Genomic DNA, 19,999 nt, shown 5'->3' with positions numbered 1-19,999 from the left:
CTTTCCTCCTTATTCCAAATCTAGAACCCTGAACAGCTGGCGGGAGTAGGACAGGGGCGCTTAGCTAAGGAGCGGAGCACAGATGTGGCAGAACTGGAGGTGTTGCGCCAGAGGGAAATGGCAGAAAAGAAGACTCGAGCCCTTCAGCGAAGCAACAGGTGAGTGGCAGGGATCTGCCCTACCCATGTTCCATCCCGTCAGTATGGAATGCTAAGGCCAAAGGCTAAGATAGTGGTGATCAGATAACACTTTGCAATTACAGCAGGCTCTGATGTGCTGATGAAAGAGAATGGGGATAAAGCTTCCAGAGAATTTGAGGAATCATCCTGGACTTTTTTTTTTTTTTTTTTTTTACTGCAGACATTCTCGATTTGGGGGCTCCTACATTGTCCAGGGGTTGAAATCCATTGGGGAGAGGGACCTCATCTTTCATAAAGGTCTCCACAATGTGAGTATGCTCCCATCTTGGGTGAGAACATTGTGGAGTTAAAGGTACCTAAGAAAGGTAAGCAAGTGGGGCAGCTGGCTGGCTCAGTCAGTGGAGCATGTGACTCTTCATCTCAAGGTTGTGAGTTCAAGCCCCATGTCGGGTGTAGGGATTACTTAAAATCATAAAAGAAAAAAAAAGAGAGAAAGGTAAATAAGCCTCTCTGGAAGTAAAGCATCTCTGTTCCTGGGCTTAGAAAGTTGGAGACCGTAGGAGGGGCCCCTGGGTGGCTCAGTGAGTTGAGCGTCCAACTCTTGATTTTGGCTCAGGTCGTGATCTCACGGTTTGTTGGTTTGAGACCTATGTGAGGCTCAGTGCTCACAGTGCCAAGCCAGCTTGGGATCCTCTCCCTCTCTCTCCACCCCTCCCCTTCTCGTGCTCTCTCTCTCTTCCTCTCTCAAAAATAAATAAATAAACTTAAAAGAAAAGAATACTCATTTGTTTTTTTTTTAATGTTTATTTTTGAGAGAGTGTGAGCAAGGGAGGGGAAGAGAGAGAGGGAGACACAATCTGAAGCAGGCTACGGGCTGTCAGCACAGAGCCTGAGTGGGGCTCATACCCACCAACTGTGAGATCATGACCTGAGCCGAAGTCAGACGCTTAACCAACTGAGCCACCCAGGAGGCCCAAAAGAATACTCTTAAAAAAAAAGAAAGAAAGAAAGTAAGTTGGAGACTGTAGGAGAAATAGAGCCTCTGGCATTATTGTCTTTACCTGTATCTTCATTTAGTACCAGAGGGAGAGAACCTTCTAAGAGTTTCTTCTGAGAAAATGGTTGCACTAGGGATGTGGAAAGAGCTGCAAGGGGAGGGTGGTAATGAGGAGTAATTCTGATCCCCCAACGTACACCCCCAGCTCCAAAACTACAGTTCAGATTTGGGAAAGCAGCCCCGAAGGGTGCCTAAACGTCGGCAGGCTGCCCAGGAGCTGTCCATTCAGCGCCGCTCCGCCCTCAATGTGAGACTCTTCCTCAGAGACTTCTGCTCTGAGTTCCTGGAGAACTGTTATAACCGGCTTATGGGCTCAGTGAAGGTGAGAACCTAGGGAGGTGATGGGACCAGTGGTGGGTAAGAAGGGCAGCTGGGGAGGAGCATTAAGGAGGCTGACCCCAGAGTGTGGACTAGAAGTTGGGCAAGGTATAGGGCACCCTTGAGAGATGGTGAGGATGTTAGGAAGGAGTGGGACAATTGGGACAGTTTTAAAAAAGCTTAGAGAAATTGCCCCAGAGGAAGGGGAAAGGAATGTGGAGAGACCTGGGGAGAACAAGAGAGGGTGGAAATTCTGGTCCTAGAATGTGGTTATAATGGTGTCTAGGGTTTATCCTATCGTCATAGGACAAGGAGAAAGTTGGCAGCCCTGGGGTCACAGGGTGGTCTTTTTCTCCTCGACATTAGGATCACCTGCTGCGAGAGAAGGCTCAGCAGCATGATGAGACCTACTACATGTGGGCCTTGGCTTTCTTCATGGCCTTCAACCGAGCTGCCTCCTTCCGGCCAGGCCTGGTTTCTGAGACCCTCAGTGTCCGTACCTTCCACTTCATTGAGCAGAACCTCACCAACTACTATGAAATGATGCTGACGGACCGCAAGGAGGCTGCCTCCTGGGCACGTCGGTGAGTGGGATGAGAACTGGGGTCAGAGTGAGCATCTCAGCTAGGTTGGGAATCTGAGTTCCTGAATTCCAGGTGGTACTTTCTTCCTGTTTCAGGATTAAGGTGGTAAGGATGGGGAGCAGGGACTGGCTGGGTCATTCTTTTTGATGGCACCTTTTTTAGGGAAGGTTTAGAAGTGGTACGTTTTCCATGAGCCAATTTCCTAAGTTGTCCTCCATTTCTCCTCTTTTCCTCATCTCACAGGATGCACCTGGCCCTGAAGGCCTATCAGGAGCTGCTGGCCACAGTGAATGAGATGGACATGTCCCCAGATGAGGCTGTGAGGGAGAGCAGCCGCATCATCAAGAGTGAGACCCTGGCCTGGTCTCTGACCCTGGCCTTTCCTATCTCTTGACCACAATCTCACTCTTTGCAGTCCCAACTTCATCCATCTCTCCCTTTACCAAAGTTTCCAGACCAATCCATCCATTCCTTTCTCTTCTCCATTCCTAGACAACATTTTCTATGTGATGGAGTACCGAGAGCTGTTCCTGGCACTCTTTCGAAAGTTTGATGAGAGATGTCAGCCACGCTCTTTCCTTCGTGACCTGGTAGAAACCACTCACCTCTTCCTCAAGATGTTGGAGCGGTTCTGTCGGAGCCGTGGGAACCTGGTGGTGCAGGTACTGGGCAGCCCCGGCATGTGGACAGTTTGGAAAGAGCCATGAGGGAAGGGTCAGAGAACAGGGAACTCTCCTCATATTTCTGCAGCTTAAGCTCACCTGTTAGAACTACTCTGAACTAAGGAGGGCAAAGGGTTTGTTGATGTTGCTGATGTGAGTCTACTATAGTTTCCTTTTTTCAATTAGATTTATTTCCAGTGTAACATAAATATTTTAATTCATTTAGGAAGCATTTATTAAATACCTACTGTGTGCTAAGCACATAAACTATGGGGATTCACAGTTTTAGAGTTTAGTAATTATACTGTGATCCTTCTTGGTTATACTTCAGAAGCATTGTAGTGAGATGGAAAGAACCCTGAATTAAAAGCCAGAAGGTCTGGGATCTCATCCTATATTAGGTACCATTAGAATAACTCAACCTGCTCATATGGGTCCCCAGATCCCTAAACGTGGGATTGTAATATGAGCTTGAAATGAAATAAAAGATTAAAGACGTGCAAGACCACGTTGGGGAGGGGCAGAGAGAGGAGGAGAGAAAGAGAGTCCCAAGCAGGCTCTCTATCAGCATAGAGCCTGGCTCAGGGCTTGAACTCATGAAAGGTGAGATCATGACCTGAGCCAAAATCAAGAGTTGGATGCTTAAACCAAGTTAGCCACCCAGGTGCCCCTTTTTTGGGTAGAATTTCTTATCCTCATTGTAAATCTGTTCATTTTATAGGCTTGGTTAAGCTAGAACTGCTTTGGGGAAATCTCTGATCCCAAGAAATAAGTTAAATACTACTCTTAAGTTTTGCCATGGCATTTTATGCTCAGCCATATTCTAGGTCTTACCCATACTGTACTATAATTTACCTATCTACTCACCTGTCTCAAGATTCCACTAGATTGTATGCTCCTCAAGGGCAAGGAAATACATTGTTCACTGTTGCATCCCTATCGCTTATGAATAGCACACAGTTGTCATTCCATGACTATTGATTATTAATTAATTCAGACCTCTGGTGAATGAATTAATAGAGAAGACATTGATGGGAAAAAGTCCTCTTAGCTTTTCTGTCATCCTAACAATGGTTCTTTCTCCATAGAACAAACGAAAGAAAAGAAAGAAGAAAAAGAAGGTCCAAGATCAGCCTGTTGCTTCTGGTAATGTCTCCTATAGCACAGGGGAACTAGAAGCTATGTGGCCATCCCTGGCCGAGCAGCTACAGTGCTATGCCCAGGTAGGTAGTTGCAGAAAGTCTATCTTTCTCAAGGGTAGTGCACCGATAGGCTGTCTGGATTTCCCTCCTCTGTTCCTATAGCCTTAATCCCTCTCTAGAATCCTGAGCTCAGTTTGGACTCCATGGTTCCCTTTGATGCGGCCTCAGAGGTGCCAGTGGAAGAGCAGCGGGCAGAAGCCATGGTGCGGATCCAAGACTGTCTCCTGACTGGCCAGGCCCCACAGGCCCTAACCCTCCTTAGGTCTGCCCGGTAAGAACCCTGCTCATCCCTTCTCCTGGATTCAGCTCCTGGATTTCGGGGGTAGGGGGAGGCATTCACTGTGGTACAAGGTTCTTTGCCTTCAATTGAGAGAAGTCCCATCAGAAGCATGGGGGCTCTGTACTGAGCACTGAGTCCTGGGGAGCTTGGATTGGCTTTGTGGGGTTTTTGTTGTTTGTTTTTAAATGTTTATTTATTTATTTTTGGAGAGAGTGTGTGAACAGGGGAGGGGCAGAGAGAGGGAGACAGAGAATCCCAAGCAGGCTCCACTCTGTCAGCTCAGAGCCCGACATGAAGCTCAAACCCACAAACTGTGAGATTATGACTTGAGCCGAAATCAAGAGTCCGACACTTAACTGAGTGAGCCACCCACGCCCCCCTGCTGTTTGTTTTTATTTTATTTTTGAGAAATATCAGAAAGCACGATTAATTGGGGGGAAAATATAGATAATTCTATTGGCTGAAGATAATCATCATTAACATTTTGATGAGTAATCTTCCAGGCTTTTTAATCTTCTGTGTTGTATATAGATCTATACAGCTTCTTTTACAAAAATGAAACATTGTATATGCTGTTTTATAGTATTTTTTTTACTTAATATATTGTGAGGATTTCTTAAGAGATACGAGATATATTGCCATAATTGTTAATGGCATCATGAAATGTACATTTGTTCAACCAAATGTCAGACATTTAGATTGTTTGCATGGTGATATTCATTGCAATGTGGCTTATTTTTATTAAAATTTTTTTTTCTTAATATTTATTTATTATTATTGACAGACAGAGAGAGATAGAGCATGAGCATAGAAGGGGCAGAGAGAGGAGGAGACACAGAATCCAAAGCAGGCTCCAGGCTCTGAACTGTCAGCACAGAGCCCCATGCAGGGCCCAAACTCACAAACCGCAAGATCATGATCTCAGCTGAAGTTGGACACTTAACCGACTGAGCCACCCAGGCCCCCTAAAATTTTTTTTAATGTTTCTTTATTTTTGAGAGAGAGAGAGAGAGAGAGAGAGAGAGAGCGCATAAGAGGGGGAGGGGGAGAGAGAGAGAGGGAGACACAGAATCTAAAGCTGGCTCCAGGCTCCAAGCTGTCAGCACAGAGCCCGACGCGGGGCTCAAACCCACGAACCATTAAGATCATGACCTGAGCCGAAGTCAGACGCTTAACCAACTGAGCCACCCAGGTGCCCCTCGTTGCAATGTGACTTATGAGGGAAAATTTCCCCAGAGTCTCTGTTTTATCTTTGAGTGACAGTTTGCATTCTCTTTCTGGCTGCAAATGAAATTCCTTCTCTCACTTCTCACTTCAAATTATAACTCATATTCTCCCTGGTTAAAGTCTTTTTTCTCTCTGGGCTTCAGGGAGGTGTGGCCAGAGGGAGATGTGTTTGGCTCTCAAGACATTTCTGCAGAGGAAGAGATCCAGTTGCTGAAACAGATTCTCTGTGCCCCGCTTCCCCGTGAGTCTCCATTTCCTTCACATCTCTGTCCTTCCAGTTCTTTTCTAGAACCAGCATCACAGAGATCCAATAATCCTCGGTCTTTCTTTTTTGTTTTCTGTTGGTTTTTTTTTTTTAATTTTTTAAAGTTTATGTATTCATTTTGAGAGAGACAGAGAGCAAGCAGGGGAGGGGCAGAGTAAGAGGGAGAGAAAGCATCCCAAGCAGTCTCTGCACTGTCAGCGCAGAGCCCGATGTGGGGCTCGAACCCATGAAACAGGAGATCATGACTTTAGCCAAAACCAAGAGTCAAGTACTTAACCGACTGAGCCACCCAGGCGCCCCTAATTCTCACTCTTCCTATAGGGCAGCAGGGGCCAGAGGAACAAGGGGCAGAGGAAGAAGAGGAAGAGGAGGAGGAGGAGGAGGAGGAAGAGTTGCAAGCGGTCCAGGTGTCAGAAAAAGAATTTAATTTTCTGGACTACCTGAAACGGTGCGGGCTGAGCAGACTGAGTTGGTCCCAGGTTGGCGACTACAGAGCTGGGAGGGCCGTCACTGTCTTTCTCATGCTGACAGCCTCTTTCTCTGTGTCTTGGTGCAGTTTTGCAAGCTCAACTGTTGTGCGAGCCTACGTGCTGCTGCTGCGGAGCTACCGACAGAACAGTGCCCACACTAACCACTGCATTGTCAAGATGCTGCACCGGCTGGCCCATGACCTCAAAATGGAAGCCCTCCTTTTCCAGCTCTCCCTCTTCTGCCTCTTCAACCGTCTGCTTAGTGACCCGGCTGCTGGGGCCTATAAAGTGAGGGCATAGCAAGGAACAGGGATGGAGAGGCATAGGGGGGTCCGGGGGTAATGAAGGGTAGTCTGCAAGAGATAAAGGGTGCTGAGTGATGTCAAGGGCTAAGAGAGGAGAGATCGGTGAGGAAATAGGCAGGCAGGTGGACGGAGCTGGAGGGGCAGGGTAGGAGAGTCTGAGTGAGGAGAGGCAGCTGGGAATAGGTAGAAAATGGCTGGAGGGCCTGGTTTATGTGTCCATTTAGGCCAGAGGTTTCACAGCAGCTTCCTCATCCCACAGGAGCTAGTGACTTTTGCCAAGTACATCCTGGGCAAGTTCTTTGCGTTGGCTGCAGTCAACCAAAAAGCCTTTGTGGAGCTGCTGTTCTGGAAGAACACAGCTGTGGTTCGAGAGATGGCCGAGGGCTATGGCTCTCTGGATGGCGGGTGAGCTTCAGGATGGGAAAGGATGGGCAGTAATGGTGGGTGACACAGTCACAGTGTCAAAGCTGGAAGAGCTTGCAGATCAGCTAGTCTGACTTTCTTCCTCTTTAATAGGTGAAAAAATAAACCCCCCAAGGTGAATTGCTTTCCCTGAGATCACCCAAGAGAGGAAGTGGGTCTGGAGCCTATCTCCTGTCTGCTCTAGTTTCCTTCCTTCACCAGCCTTCGTGGGGATGGTCAGTTGGCAGTGGGGTGGCCCTTGTCCCAAAGGTGCCCTGTCCCAAAATGTGCTGGGAAACCATAAAGATTCATGGAAATGTTTGCCCTCTTTCCCTGTAGCTCAGCTCCTCTCCTTTCCCCATAATCTGCTCAGCCCCTGCAGTGTCCGCTTCCGTAGGCCCAACCCAGAAAATCTCTTCATTTGGCCTTTGGGTTCATAAGTGGAAGGAGAATGAAGGAAAGGAAGCACACCTTAGGCCACTGCTAGTGGCCCCTTTCAGTCACCTGCGTTGCCCTTCTTGTTCCTTTTGGAGCTGACCAAAGAGGGCCTTTGGTCTCCTCTTTAGGACCAACATCCTACATGTTCCCTTTCTCCTTTCCCCATTTATCAATTTATTTTTATTTTTATTCATTTATTTTTTTATTTTTTTAACATTTATTTATTTTTGAGACAGAGAGCATGAGCAGGGGAGGGGCGGAGAGAGAGAGGGGCACAGAATCCGAAGCAGGTTTCAGGCTCTAAGCTGTCAGCACAGAGCCTGACACGAGGCTGTAACTCACAGACCATGAGATTGTGACCTGAGCTGAAGTCAGATGCTTAACTGACTGAGCCACCCAAGCACCCCTATTTTTATTTTATTTTATTTAAGTTTATTTATTTATTTATTTATTTTGAGAGTTTGTGCATAGGAGGAGCAGAGAGAGAGGGAGAGAGAGACTTCTAAGCAGGCTCTGCACTGTCAGTGCAAGCAGCCTGATGCGGGGCTCAAACTCGAAAACCCATGAGATCACGATCTGAGCCGAAATCAAAGTGTGTGATGCTTAACTAATTGAGCCATCTAGGCACCCCTCCTTTCCCCATTTAGATCTTCCAGTCGCAGACCCCCGGTGTGGAGCCCAGAGGAGGAGGCCCAGCTTCAGGAACTGTACCTCGCCCATAAGGATATGGAAGGTATGAGTCCTTGAGATCTGAAGATTTTTGAAGCAGGCAGCCTGAGCTCCAGGACCCCTCTTTACTGCCTCACTCCCCTTCCACATTAGGTCAGGATGTGGTAGACACCATCTTGGTGCACCTGAAAACCCCTCGGACACGCAAGCAAGTTATCCACCATCTGGTACGGCTGGGACTGGCCGACAGTGTCAAGGGCTTCCAAAGGTAGAGGCACATGTTCTGGAGGGCATTGAAATTGGGAGTCCTCGGTCCTCAGTTTGCTCCCTGGGCCCCCTCTTCCACTGACGTCTCCTTAAGCAGGAAAGGAACCCATATTGTACTGTGGACAGAAGATCAGGAGCTGGAGCTGCAGCGGCTTTTTGAGGAGTTCCAGGACTCAGATGGTGAGTGGAAGCTCAGGGAACCTTGGAGATGAGAGAGCCGAGCTGGCCATTGCTTCCCCCTGCCTCCTGTTCCCAAGGAAGGCTTATCTCATTCCTTCTTTCCACTTACCATACCTGTGGTGTCATTTGTGAGTGAATCGAATTAGCCTCTTTCCAAAGACCTCTGCTGTCTTTCACTCCTCCGTTTCCCCTGTTGCTTTAGGGAACTTACACTTTCTCTCATTGTAGATGTGCTAGGTTATATCATGAAGAATATCACAGCCAAACGCTCACGGGCCCGAATAGTGGATAAGCTGCTGGCTCTGGGGCTGGTGGCTGAGCGGCGGGAGCTATATAAGAAACGCCGGAAGAAGCTGGCACCCTCGAGCTCGGTAACAGTCTTTCCCTGGCTCTGCAGGCTGGGCTCACTCCCCCTGAAGTGCCCCTCAGAGGTAGCTCACCCAGATTCTTCCTGCCTTAAGCTCTCTGGCTAGGTGTCTTCCCCTCCACACACACACACACACACACACCCCACCAGTTTCCAGGAGTGGTCAAGAACCAACGGACTCCACTCAGTTCTTCATCTTGTTTCCTTTTTAGCCTAATGGAGAGGAGTCCCTGAAAGATTTTTGCCAGGAAGATCTGGAAGAAGAGGAAATCCTGCCAGAGGAAGAGAGTGAAGAAGATGAAGAGAAAGAGGAGGACTCAGAAGCAGAGCAAGCCCAGGGTAACTCAGTGCTTTCAACTGAAAACCTTGGGCAAAGCCTGTGTCAGGAAGGTGAGGACTTGGCCTACGAGAGATGTCTCAGGTGGAGGGGTTGGTAGTATGAGCCAATTCTAAGTTTCCCTCCTTCCCTTAGGCTTTTCTGCTCCCCTTCTGTGGCTCCAGAACTGCCTGATTCGAGTAGCAGATGATCGAGAAGAGGATGGTGAGTGGATAAATGATGGTTTTCGGGGCTGGGGTACTGGAGGCTGCTGGAGACCTGGCCGTGGGATGGATGACCAGTTCTTTCTTCAAAACTTCACCACGTGACTACTGGCCCTATTCTAGGCTGCTCGCAGGCAGTGCCTTTGGTGCCGCTGACAGAAGAAAATGAGGAAGCAATGGAAAATGAACAGTTTCAACGGCTGTTGCGCAAGCTAGGAGTTCGGCCTCCTTCCTCTGGGCAGGTAAGTATGCCAGTTACGGTATCAGCTATGGCATATTACTGCTATTTTAAAATACGTACATCTCTTTCTCCTCGTTGCAGTTGCCATCTCTGACCTCATTTCCTCTCAACTTTGACCGAGACTCCTGCAGCAGCCATCCTGTTCATCTTCTCTAATCTCGCCTTCCCCCAGTCCATCTTCCATGTTGTCCTGAATTTCCCTCATCCCTTCCTCCCTTCCTTCCTTCCCTTTTTATTTTCTTTTTATTTTTGCCTTATTAAGTAGGCTCCATGCCCAGCGTAGAGCCCAGTGTGGGGCTCAAACTCGCAACCGTGAGATCAAGACCTAACCACCTGAGCCACCTAGGCACCCCACAAGTTACCTTTCTAAAGTGGAATTTTGTTGTATTACTCCCCTGTCCATTACTTCCCTTTCTCTCCAGAAGAGATTATATTACTCTCCTGAACCAACCAACTGGATGGTTCTGCACTGTTGGCAGGACAGAGTCCTTGACCTCTGAGTGGCATGCTTGGCCTTGACCAGCCTTTGCAGCCTCATGGCCACGCCACCCACACACCTGTGTTTCCCCATCCTCCTCCTGGACTACTTTCTATTCTCCAAACAGTAGGCTTCTCACATATCCACACAGTTGATCGTGCCAGTCCCTCCATTGGACGGCTCCAGCCACACATACAAGGTGACACACACATCACCCATCTTCCTGACGACCCTCTGCTCAACTTTCAAGAATCTATTCAGTTCTTACCTCCTCAGAGAAGCAGTCCCTACCACTCCTTCAACCTCTAAAGTGAAAGTAATAACTTTGGTAGCTGGGATTTATTCATTCCCTTGATGTAGCCCCCATCCTGTGAGATTACAGTATGTTGGTTCTTTTTCCCATTAGATTGTGGGTTCCTTGAAAGCAGGGATCATATCTGATTTATCTTTGCATCACCAATATCCATTCATTCATTTATTTTATTATTTAAAAAAAATTTTTTAATGTTTATTTTTGAGAGAGAGAGACAGAGCAGGGGTGGGGCAGAGAGAGAAGGAGACAGAATCTGAAGCAGGCTCCATGTTCTGAGCTCTTAGCACAGAGCCTGACTCAGGGCTTGAACCCATGAACTGTGAGATCATGACCTGACCTGAAGTCTGATGCTCAACCAACTGAGCCACCCAGGCACCCCCATTCATTCATTTATTTAATTAACAACTGAATTTACTGGGAGCTTTGTGATGTATGAGGCACTGTACTAGACATTGTGCATATACTGGATAAATAAGCAATAAGAAGAGTTTATTCAATGAATCATATTTTTTCAATGAATATTATCAAGATCGGGTGAAGTAGAGTCTGCTCCTTTCCTACTGCTTTCATTTTCAACTTGTTTGCACCTGTAGGAAACCTTCTGGAGGATTCCAGCCAAGCTGAGTCCTTCCCAGCTCCGGAGGATAGCAGCTTCTTTGAGTCAGCCAGAGGAGGAGCAAAAACTTCGGCCAGGACTAGAACCGAAAGTCCCTGGAGAGCAAAACCCTGAGGAGGAGCACCAAAAGGAACAGCGAGCACAAGCCCTGAGGGCCCTCCAGTTGGCCCGGAAAAAGAAAGCTGGCCCGGTGTCCCCCAGCGGTAAGACCACTTACCTGTTGGGTACTAACTATGGGCTAGCCATGTTGATCTAGAGGGCTGATAGGGTATTTTGAGAAGATGAGGGCCCAGTTCTCTAATTCCATGCCTCTCATGGTCATTTCAGGGGAAGGGACCACTGGTGAGAAAGAACAGCTGCAAATGGTACCCAGGAAGCGACAACTGCTGGACAGCGATGAAGAACAGGAGGAGGATGAGGGCAGGAACAAAGGTAGGGAGTCTGACAGGGACCTGCTTTTTCTTCTGACCTCTAGCACTCTTCCCTTCAATCCCGAAGATCAGTGCTACTGTCCTTCTTTCCCCATAACATATTTAGATTCTCTCTCTCTTCTCACCCCTTTCATTCCCATAGCACCAGAGTCCAGAGCTCCAGGAATCCAAAAGAAGAAACGGTTTCAAATTGAGGATGAAGATGAGAATGACTGAAGAGCCAGAAGCTTTGGGGTAGAGGTAGATCGTTTTTAGGTGGTGAATTTCAGTCAGACTTCAGAAACAGGACCCAGAAACTGCTCTTAGTAGACAGAAGCAGTAGAGTCCTGGGCTTCCCCAGGGATTTGGGGTCCGGGAATTTCCGGCAACAGTGTTGGGACAACTCTGCAATCACTTCTTGCGTCTCCCAGTTTTAGCAGTATGCTTCAGTAGCTCTCCAGATACTTACCTCTCTTTTTCTAGGATCTGTTTCTTTGGGTTACTAGCACCCCTTAGAAAATCGGAGGAGTGAGTGAGATATAGAAGGCACCTGGGACCCTGTTTGGCTTTCTGCCAGAGGTGGGTCACAGCACCAGATGGGGAGCTTTGTGACATGATGGGTGGGGGTGTTGCACGATTTTAAAAAAGCACCAGATGCTCCCATCCTCATTTTCTTTTCCTGTGATCACTCCCAGGCACCAGATCGAACCCAATTCCTGTGGTTTAGGTAGGGTTGGGATGCAGTACTCTCGAGATGATGAACGTGTTTGGTTTGTGTTTGGTATTACATTCAATGTGTAAAATTAAAAGTTGCCAATGTTGACGTGATGTGCCAATCTGTCTAAGTCTCCCAGCCTTCCACCTGCTATGTTCTTGGAAGAAGAGCCTTTAACTTTTAGGGTTAAAAGAGGCCATCACCCTTCCCTTTTCTCCTGCTTTCCCTACAGAAGACATGAAAACATTCTCACCTCAAGATCCTTTGTCTAGGATAAATCTTCAGGATGACAAGTGTATACAGCAGGAAGAAGCAGGAGCCACAAAGGGTGCAAGAGCCAGTTTTCCAGCATGGAGCAGAGTGGAGGATAAAGTCTGGGCAAGAAAGAGATGAATAAATACTGCAAATGCCGTGTCTTTTCCTGTTCTTGGAAACCATCAGCTTTCTGGCTCCCCGTGTTTCTAGCTAATGTGGGATGAAGGAGACATTCCAAAAATAGCTATTGAGATCAGGGATAGCCCTAGGTAAAGGATGCATTTGGATTGTCTTGTTCTTCTGACTTGGTTTTTTTCCTCCCACAGCCTCTAAAGATAGGAGTGAAGCTACCTCTGGGTAATTGAAGTTTCCAAGGGCTAAGACATTTCCTAGCTTGGTCTGGTCTTGGTGTATCTTTATCCCAAGCCTTTCCCTACTTCCCAACCTGAGCACTTCAGAAGGGCTGTTCTGGCTCCTTTGTTGTGTCTTGCTGTCCGCATTGGCTATCTTTCCAAGAAATGCCCCCAAAGGGGCTCTGACCTGCCAGGCTTCTTTGAAACTTCTAGCCCCAATTTCTTTTACTGGTTTCTCTTATGAAGTATAGACCATTTGCTGTGATTGGGCACAAAAGTATTACTATCCTTTTCCATTTATTTACCCTGTAGTTTTGAAATTTTTAAATGAAAAGAGGAATAAAAAGCTACTTTTACATATTTGAGTCATAGCCATCTGATTCTCACTCTAGATCTCCCTGGATCTCTGTGTTGAACTAGAGTGGGAATGTGGGAGGGAGAGGCAGATACTGCTAACAGAAATTTCAGGTTACTGGGGAGTGTCTGAGACCTGGACAAACTCCAGTCAGTCAATACATGTGCAGTTCAGATCTTCCAGGAAGAAGAGGCGTAGGTGGAATTAGAAATGCAAGAGATTTTTTGGGGAAATGTTTTTGAAGGATAAAGGGGAGATAGAGCAGTGTAGATTGGGAGAGCCTATAGCCCATGATGGTGGTCAGATGCCTGTGAGAGGAGAAAGGGGAAAATTGCAGTGTTACTCAGAAAATCTTGTCCGACTGTTGGGGAGCCCCATGCAAAGATTACCTGGTTGAGGAGCCCCATATCTGGCAGACACAGGCTAGCCCTAGCACCCTCCACCAGTTATTGGCTCCGAGCAGCCTGGAGAGAATGACGTGGGTGTGACTGCAGAAAATCCTAAGGAGTCAAAACTTAAGATGTCAGCCGAATAGACTCTTTACTGCATGTTCTTTTGAAGGTAGCTCTGAACTGAACGTTTAAGTACAAACGTGCAAACACTTGGCACAGTCGTGTCTCCCACTGATCACTGAGGCAAGCAGCCATTCCCTTTGTTCCCCTCCTACAAGACAGTACTGGGAGTGGAGGAACCTACTGGAAAGGCGCACATCTCACTAAAGGGTAATTTGGGGCTCTTGCATTTAGAAAATGAAACAGAGAAGTCCCTGGTGACCTAGGAATAAGAGAGGCCAAGTGAGATCAATTGGGTTCCATTTCCCATTCCATGGACCCTAACCTAAAAGGTACAGCCTAGAGGTGATGCATAAGTGAAACTTTATTTTCTAGCTCCCACTTCAGCAATAGTTTGATCGTTCATTGCTACATGTTAACACTCTATAGCTGCCATTTCATATGGAACCCAGACAAAGGTCCTGATGTCCTTTCCTTCATCCCCAGGATCCCAGCCACCCTCTGCACACCCTGGTTCTATTAGACTTGGCCCCTAATGTTCCTGCCTGGCCTTATCCACATGGCATCTCTACCCAAGATCTAATAGGCCTGGCACCAGGGAAGCCCTGGAGCAAGCTGACTTTACCAAACTGATGCCTGGACCCACAGCTTTAGCTCTATAGTCTGGGATGTGTAAAAGTACATAGACCCACACCCACTAGCTCTAAGGACTCTGGAATAGCAGAGCACAGTGGGGAGAGTATTGTGTGGTACCTTGGCCCCTGTTCTGCAGGTGTTGGACTCAGGGAAGGCCACATGTGTCTGCCCCACTGAGGACTGGGAGCCGGAGCAGCCTGAGCACAATGAGGTCCCATCGTTGACAGGAGTGGAACCCTACTATAAATTGCACAGCTTTATACTATACTGCTTAGAACTGCTCAGAGGCCGATAGATGACTGAGATGAGGCCATAGGCCTGGATTATGACCTTCTGATAATTGTGATGGTTAGGACCGATGCAGTTGTTGGTCAGCTCTGCATTTAAGCCTGTGGTAAGGGCTGAGGTTTAGCTCCAGTGTTACTATGAGAAACAGCCTCTTCCAGAGACAAGGGAGCAGAGCTGAGGGGAACCTTGGATGTGAGTGACCTGGAAGAAACAACTACCATGACCTCAAAGGGGCAGGTGTCAGAGGTAGTAAGTTGAGCTCTGCTGGTGATGGGTCTTGTTTAAGCGCTATAACTTAGAGCCTGGGACTGGGAGTTTTGTGCTAGAAGAAAACTAGATAGGCATAGAAGGAATGAATTCTAATTTTAAAAAAAAAAAATTTTTTTTTAACGTTTTTATTTATTTTTGAGACAGAGAGAGACAGAGCATGAACGGGGGAGGGTCAGAGAGAGAGGGAGACACAGAATCGGAAGCAGGCTCCAGGCTCTGAGCCATCAGCCCAGAGCCTGACGCGGGGCTCGAACTCACGGACTGCGAGATCGTGACCTGGCTGAAGTCGGACTCTTAACCGACTGCGCCACCCAGGCGCCCCGAATTCTAATTTTTTGATAAGCTGTGTGGCATTCAAAATCCAAAATAAACATTAGCTCTGATACCTATAGGATATACAGTGATGAAATATACAGTAGTTAAAAAGCATGCTAATTTAAATTTGTCTAACAGTTTTGTTTCATGGCCCAGATGTGTGTGTATTTTTTTTTTTTTAAGTATTTATTTTGAGAGAGAGAGCACGCACAAGCAGGGGAGGGGCAGAGAGAGAGAGAGAATCCATCCCAAGCAAGCTCCACACTGTCATTGCAGAGCCCGACGCGGGGCTCGAACTCCTGAACCATGAGAGCATGACCTGAACCGAAACCAAGAGTTAGACGCTTAACCAGCTGAGCCACCTACGTATATCTTGGTTGTGGTATATCTTGGTGAGTGTTCTATAGGTGCTTGAAAAGAATGTGATTTTAAGGTAAAATTCACATAACACTTCATCATTTTAAACATTTTAGAGGCACCTGGGTGGCAGCTGTTGGTGAAGGAACTTAAGAGAATGAGCCATACACTACATTGGTTCCACCCCCAGAGTATACGCCTCCTTATTTCTGACCTTGACTCCTACAGTATCTGACCCTCTAAGGCTCCTCATCTCAGTCTCCTTTTTCCTGTCATTCATTTCCCTTTCTGCCTGCAGAATTCCTTTTAAAACATGGTTGTCATCATGTCTTTACTTTGCTCAAGAGCATTTCATGGTTTCCCATTTCTTTCAGGACAGAGTCTGGACCCAGAATAGCATACTTGATCTGAGCAAGTCTCTGCATCCTCACCACCATGCCTGACTATGCCCATATTTTAAACTGTTGCCCCTTCACCTGGGTGGCGCAGTCGGTTAAGCGTCCGACTTCAGCCAGGTCACGATCTCGCGGTCCGTGAGTTCGAGCCCTGCGTCGGGCTCTGGGCTGATGGCTCAGAGCCTGCAGCCTGTTTCCGATTCTGTGTCTCCCTCTCTCTGCCCCTCCCCCGTTCATGCTCTGTCTCTCTCTGTCCCAAAAATAAACGTTGAATAAATAAATAAATAAATAAATAAACTGTTGCCCCTTGCCGCCAAATTTTTTTAAAGATTTTATTTATTTATTTATTTATTTATTTATTTATTTATTTATTTATTTTTAAGTGATCTCTATGCCCAGTGTGGGGCTTGAACTTACAACCCCAAGATTAAGAGTCACATACTTTACAGACTGAGCCAGTCAGGCATCCCAGCCCCTCAGGGTTGTTTTTTTTTTTAATGTTTGTTTATTTTTGAGAGAGAGAGAGAGAGACACACACACACACACACACACACACACACACACACACACACACACACGGTGTGAGTGGGGGAGGGGCAGAGAGAGAAGGAGACACAGAATCTAAAGCAGGCTCCAGACTCCAAACTGTCAGCACAGAATCCGATGTGGGACTTGAACCCATGAACCCTAAGATCATGACCTGAGCCAGTCAGATGTTTAACCAACCGAGCCACCCAGGCACCCCAACCCTTCAGTACTTTTAATCAGCCTCACAGAGCAGGCCTTTTCATATACCAAACTGTTGATTATCACTGTTCCTCTATTGGCGAGCTCTATCCAACTCCTATCTCATCCTTCTAGAATCAGCTCAAATGTGCTTTCTTTTGTCACACAGCTTTTGTCACTCTTTTGAACCCCCAACCACAAGCAGTCACCCTTCCCGCTGGGATTTGTTCATTCCCCTGATAAAGTGCCAGTCTTAAGTGTTTCATCTTGTTTGTTCTTTTTTCCATTAGACTGAGCACCTTGAAGGATTGTGTTTTACTCATCTTTAGGTCCCAAAGATGCATTTATTAATATATCCAATTAATACATATATATATTCAGTGCCTCCTATATAAGAGTCACCATTCTGGGCATTGGGTGTCAATTGGGAGTGATTACCAAAAACTAGGTATATGTAGGTGAATAAAGCAATATTTAATTTACTTATTTTTTAATTTTTTTTAATGTTTATTCATTTTTGAGAGAGACAGAGCATGAGTGGGGAGAGGCAGAGAGAGAGGGAGACACAGAGTCTGAAGCAGGCTCCAGGCTCTGAACTGTCAGCACAGAGTCTGATGCGGCACTTGAACCCACAAACCATGAGATCATGACCTGAGCTGGAGTTAGATGCTTAACCAACTGAGCCACCCAGATGCCCCAAAGCAATATTTTTTAGGAAGTTTTTTTGTTGTTGTTTATGTTTATTTATTTTGAGAGAAAGAGGGAGAGAGAGAGAGCATGAGCAGGGGATCGCAGAAAAAGAGGGAGAGCGAGAAGCCCAAGGAGCTTCAGACTGCTAGCGCAGAGTCTGACAGGGGCTTGAACCCACGAACCATGAAATTGTGACCTGTGCCGAATTTGGACGCTTAACAGACTAGACCACCCAAGGGTCCCTAAGATTTTAAGTACTCTCTACACCCAACAAGGGGCTCGAACTCACAACCCCAAAATCAAGAGTTGCATGCTTGGGGTGCCTGGGTGGCTCAGTCGGTTGAGCGCCGACTTCGGCTCAGGTCATGATCTCACGGTCTGTGAGTTCGAGCCCCGCGTCAGGCTCTGTGCTGACAGCTCGGAGCCTGGAGCCTGTTTCAGATTCTGTGTCTCCCTCTCTCTGACCCTCCCCCATTCATGCTCTGTCTCTCTCTGTCTCAAAAATAAATAAAGGTTAAAAAAATTAAAAAAAAAAAAAGTTGCATGCTTTACCGAGTGAGCCAGCCAGGCACCCCAAGTTAGATGCTTTTTTTTTAATGTTTATTTATTATTGAGGGACAGAGAGAGGCAGAACTTGAGCATGGGAGGGGAAAAGAGAGAGGAGGGGACCCAGAATCTGAAGCAGGCTCCAGACTCTGAGCTGTCAGCACAGAGCCCGACATGGGGCTTGAACTCACAAACTGAGATCATGACCTCAGCCAAAGTTGGATGCTTAACCGACTGAGCCACCCAGGCACCCCAGCAAGTTAGATGATTCTTAAAGTCATTCAGAGGAAAGCTTCAGCCAGAGCTGGAATCTGAACTCGCTGGAGAGCAAGGCCCTGATGAGAAGTGCTAAGCACAAACACTGAGGGCCCTCCTGTAAGCCAGCAAAAGGAGAGCAGTCCTGGTCTCCCTATGGGATAATAGGACTGCTGTCTATTGAGTACTTATGTACCAGCCACATTGGTCTAGGGGCTGATGGAGTTAATTTTGATGCCTCCTATTTCATTGGGAGACCAGGCAGCTAAAACAGCAACCAAGATTTTTAGGGTAGTGAAAAGTGTTCTGTATGGTACTGTAAAGGTAGATATATGTCATTATGCATTTGGTAAAACCCATAGAACTATATGATGCAGGTGCTTCTGGATGGCTCAGTTGGTTAAGCATCTGACTCTTGATTTCAGCTCAGGACATGATCTCATGGTTCATGAGTTTGAGCCCTGCATCGGGCTCTGTGATGGCAGTGCGGAGCCTGCTTGGGATTCTCTGTCTCCCTCTCTCTCTCTGCCCCTCCCCTGCTTGCTCTCTATCTCTTAAAAAAATAATAATAATAAACTTAAAAGAGCTATATGATGCAAAGAACTGAACCCTGATGTGAACTGTGGACTTAGGTAATAATAATACATCCTAACAAAATAAATAACTTTAAAAATAATAACTGTAACAAATGTACCACACCAATATAAGATGTTAATACAGGAAACTGAGGGGTCAAGGAGGAGGGAATATTTGGGGACTCTGTACTTACTGCTTAATTTTTCTACAAACCTAAAACTACTCTAAGAAATAAACTCTAGGGGCGCCTGGGTGGCTCAGTCAGTTGAGCATTCGACTTTGGCTCGGGTCATGATCTCGTGTTTGTGAGTTCGAGCCTGGCGTTGGGCTCTGTGCTGTGCTGACAGCTCAGAGCCTGGAATCTGTTTCGGATTCTGGGTGTCCCTCTCTCTCTGCCTCTCCCCTGCTTGCGCTCTGTCTCTCTGTCTCTCAAAAATAAATAAACAATAAAAATATTTTTTTTAAAAAAACTCTACTAATTAAAACCACCACCAAAAAAATCTCAGCTGACACCTGTTGGGATTTGATGAGGAACAGGTGGAAGACAAGGAAAGGAGCAAAGGTAGGAAGTCTGGGGGGACCTGCTTGTGTCTTCATCCTTCTGTCATTTTTCTCCTTGGTCCTGGAGACAAACTCCTCACCACTTTTCCTCCCCCTACCGTATTTACACATTCAGTCTGTCTCCCCTGTCACTCCCAAGGCATGAGAGTTAGAAATTTGGGTAATTTCAACAAAAAGTCATTTTCACATTGAGGAGGATGGTGATGCTGACTAACTAAACGTGGAGATAGGGCCAGTTATAGAGAGTGAACTCAAGTCAGGAATAGGAGAATCTGACAGGATCCAAAACCCCCCTGGGCTGTACAGAAGCAGCAGACTCTTGAGGTGCTCCATGGATTTAGGGTCCAGGAATTTCAGGCGACAGTGTTGGATGCCTCTAAATCCAGTTCCTCCTCCCAATTTTAGGATTGTGTCCCGGTAGCTCCCTGAAGACTTACTCCTCTTCTTCTAGAAAACTTTTTTCTTTTTCCTTCTGATTTCTTTTTGCTCATTAGGGGCCCCTCCTGGGACTGAGAGGAGTAAAATTGGAGGAGGGACCAGGGATCTGTTCATTGGCCTAATGCCTTGGCTGTGTGCCAGAGGTAGGTTATAGCACCAGAGAGGAACCTGTATGGCAAAACGATGTGGCGACTTCTGTACCAGTTTTAGGAAGCACCACATGTCATCATTCCCTATTTTCAGACTACAGTTTCTCATCTAGACCCCTAGAAATGAGAAATGAAGCCCAATGCCTACAGTTCTGACATACGCTTAGAAGTACTAT

At 46.8% G+C, this 19,999-nt stretch overlaps 1 protein-coding gene across 3 annotated transcripts in view; it reads left to right on the top strand.

Moving 5' to 3' along the window:
* The window catches only part of TIMELESS (timeless circadian regulator), a 30,845-nt gene extending 17,731 nt beyond the window's left edge, over positions 1-13,114 (top strand). For 2 of the 3 annotated variants that reach the window (XM_045463001.1, XM_045463003.1), the window contains exons 8-30: positions 25-158; positions 361-448; positions 1,343-1,519; positions 1,882-2,099; positions 2,343-2,446; positions 2,592-2,761; positions 3,850-3,984; positions 4,083-4,234; positions 5,614-5,711; positions 6,057-6,183; positions 6,292-6,493; positions 6,770-6,915; positions 7,998-8,083; positions 8,173-8,287; positions 8,384-8,466; positions 8,695-8,837; positions 9,046-9,223; positions 9,306-9,374; positions 9,497-9,615; positions 10,999-11,224; positions 11,349-11,453; positions 11,595-11,692; positions 12,379-13,114. In XM_045463001.1, the coding sequence (XP_045318957.1) occupies positions 25-158; positions 361-448; positions 1,343-1,519; positions 1,882-2,099; positions 2,343-2,446; positions 2,592-2,761; positions 3,850-3,984; positions 4,083-4,234; positions 5,614-5,711; positions 6,057-6,183; positions 6,292-6,493; positions 6,770-6,915; positions 7,998-8,083; positions 8,173-8,287; positions 8,384-8,466; positions 8,695-8,837; positions 9,046-9,223; positions 9,306-9,374; positions 9,497-9,615; positions 10,999-11,224; positions 11,349-11,453; positions 11,595-11,668 (2,949 nt within the window). In that variant the 3' untranslated portion in view covers positions 11,669-11,692; positions 12,379-13,114. The remainder of the gene's footprint in view (positions 1-24; positions 159-360; positions 449-1,342; positions 1,520-1,881; positions 2,100-2,342; positions 2,447-2,591; positions 2,762-3,849; positions 3,985-4,082; positions 4,235-5,613; positions 5,712-6,056; positions 6,184-6,291; positions 6,494-6,769; positions 6,916-7,997; positions 8,084-8,172; positions 8,288-8,383; positions 8,467-8,694; positions 8,838-9,045; positions 9,224-9,305; positions 9,375-9,496; positions 9,616-10,998; positions 11,225-11,348; positions 11,454-11,594; positions 11,693-12,378) is intronic. The other variant, XM_045463002.1, reaches the window with a different exon arrangement.
* Positions 13,115-19,999: the final 6,885 nt, after the last annotated feature.

This window comes from Leopardus geoffroyi, chromosome B4 (genome assembly GCF_018350155.1).
Source record: "Leopardus geoffroyi isolate Oge1 chromosome B4, O.geoffroyi_Oge1_pat1.0, whole genome shotgun sequence".
Taxonomy (NCBI): domain Eukaryota; kingdom Metazoa; phylum Chordata; class Mammalia; order Carnivora; family Felidae; genus Leopardus; species Leopardus geoffroyi.
Note: the sequence above shows the minus strand (reverse complement) of the source record. Positions and strands in the feature narration are given on the sequence as shown.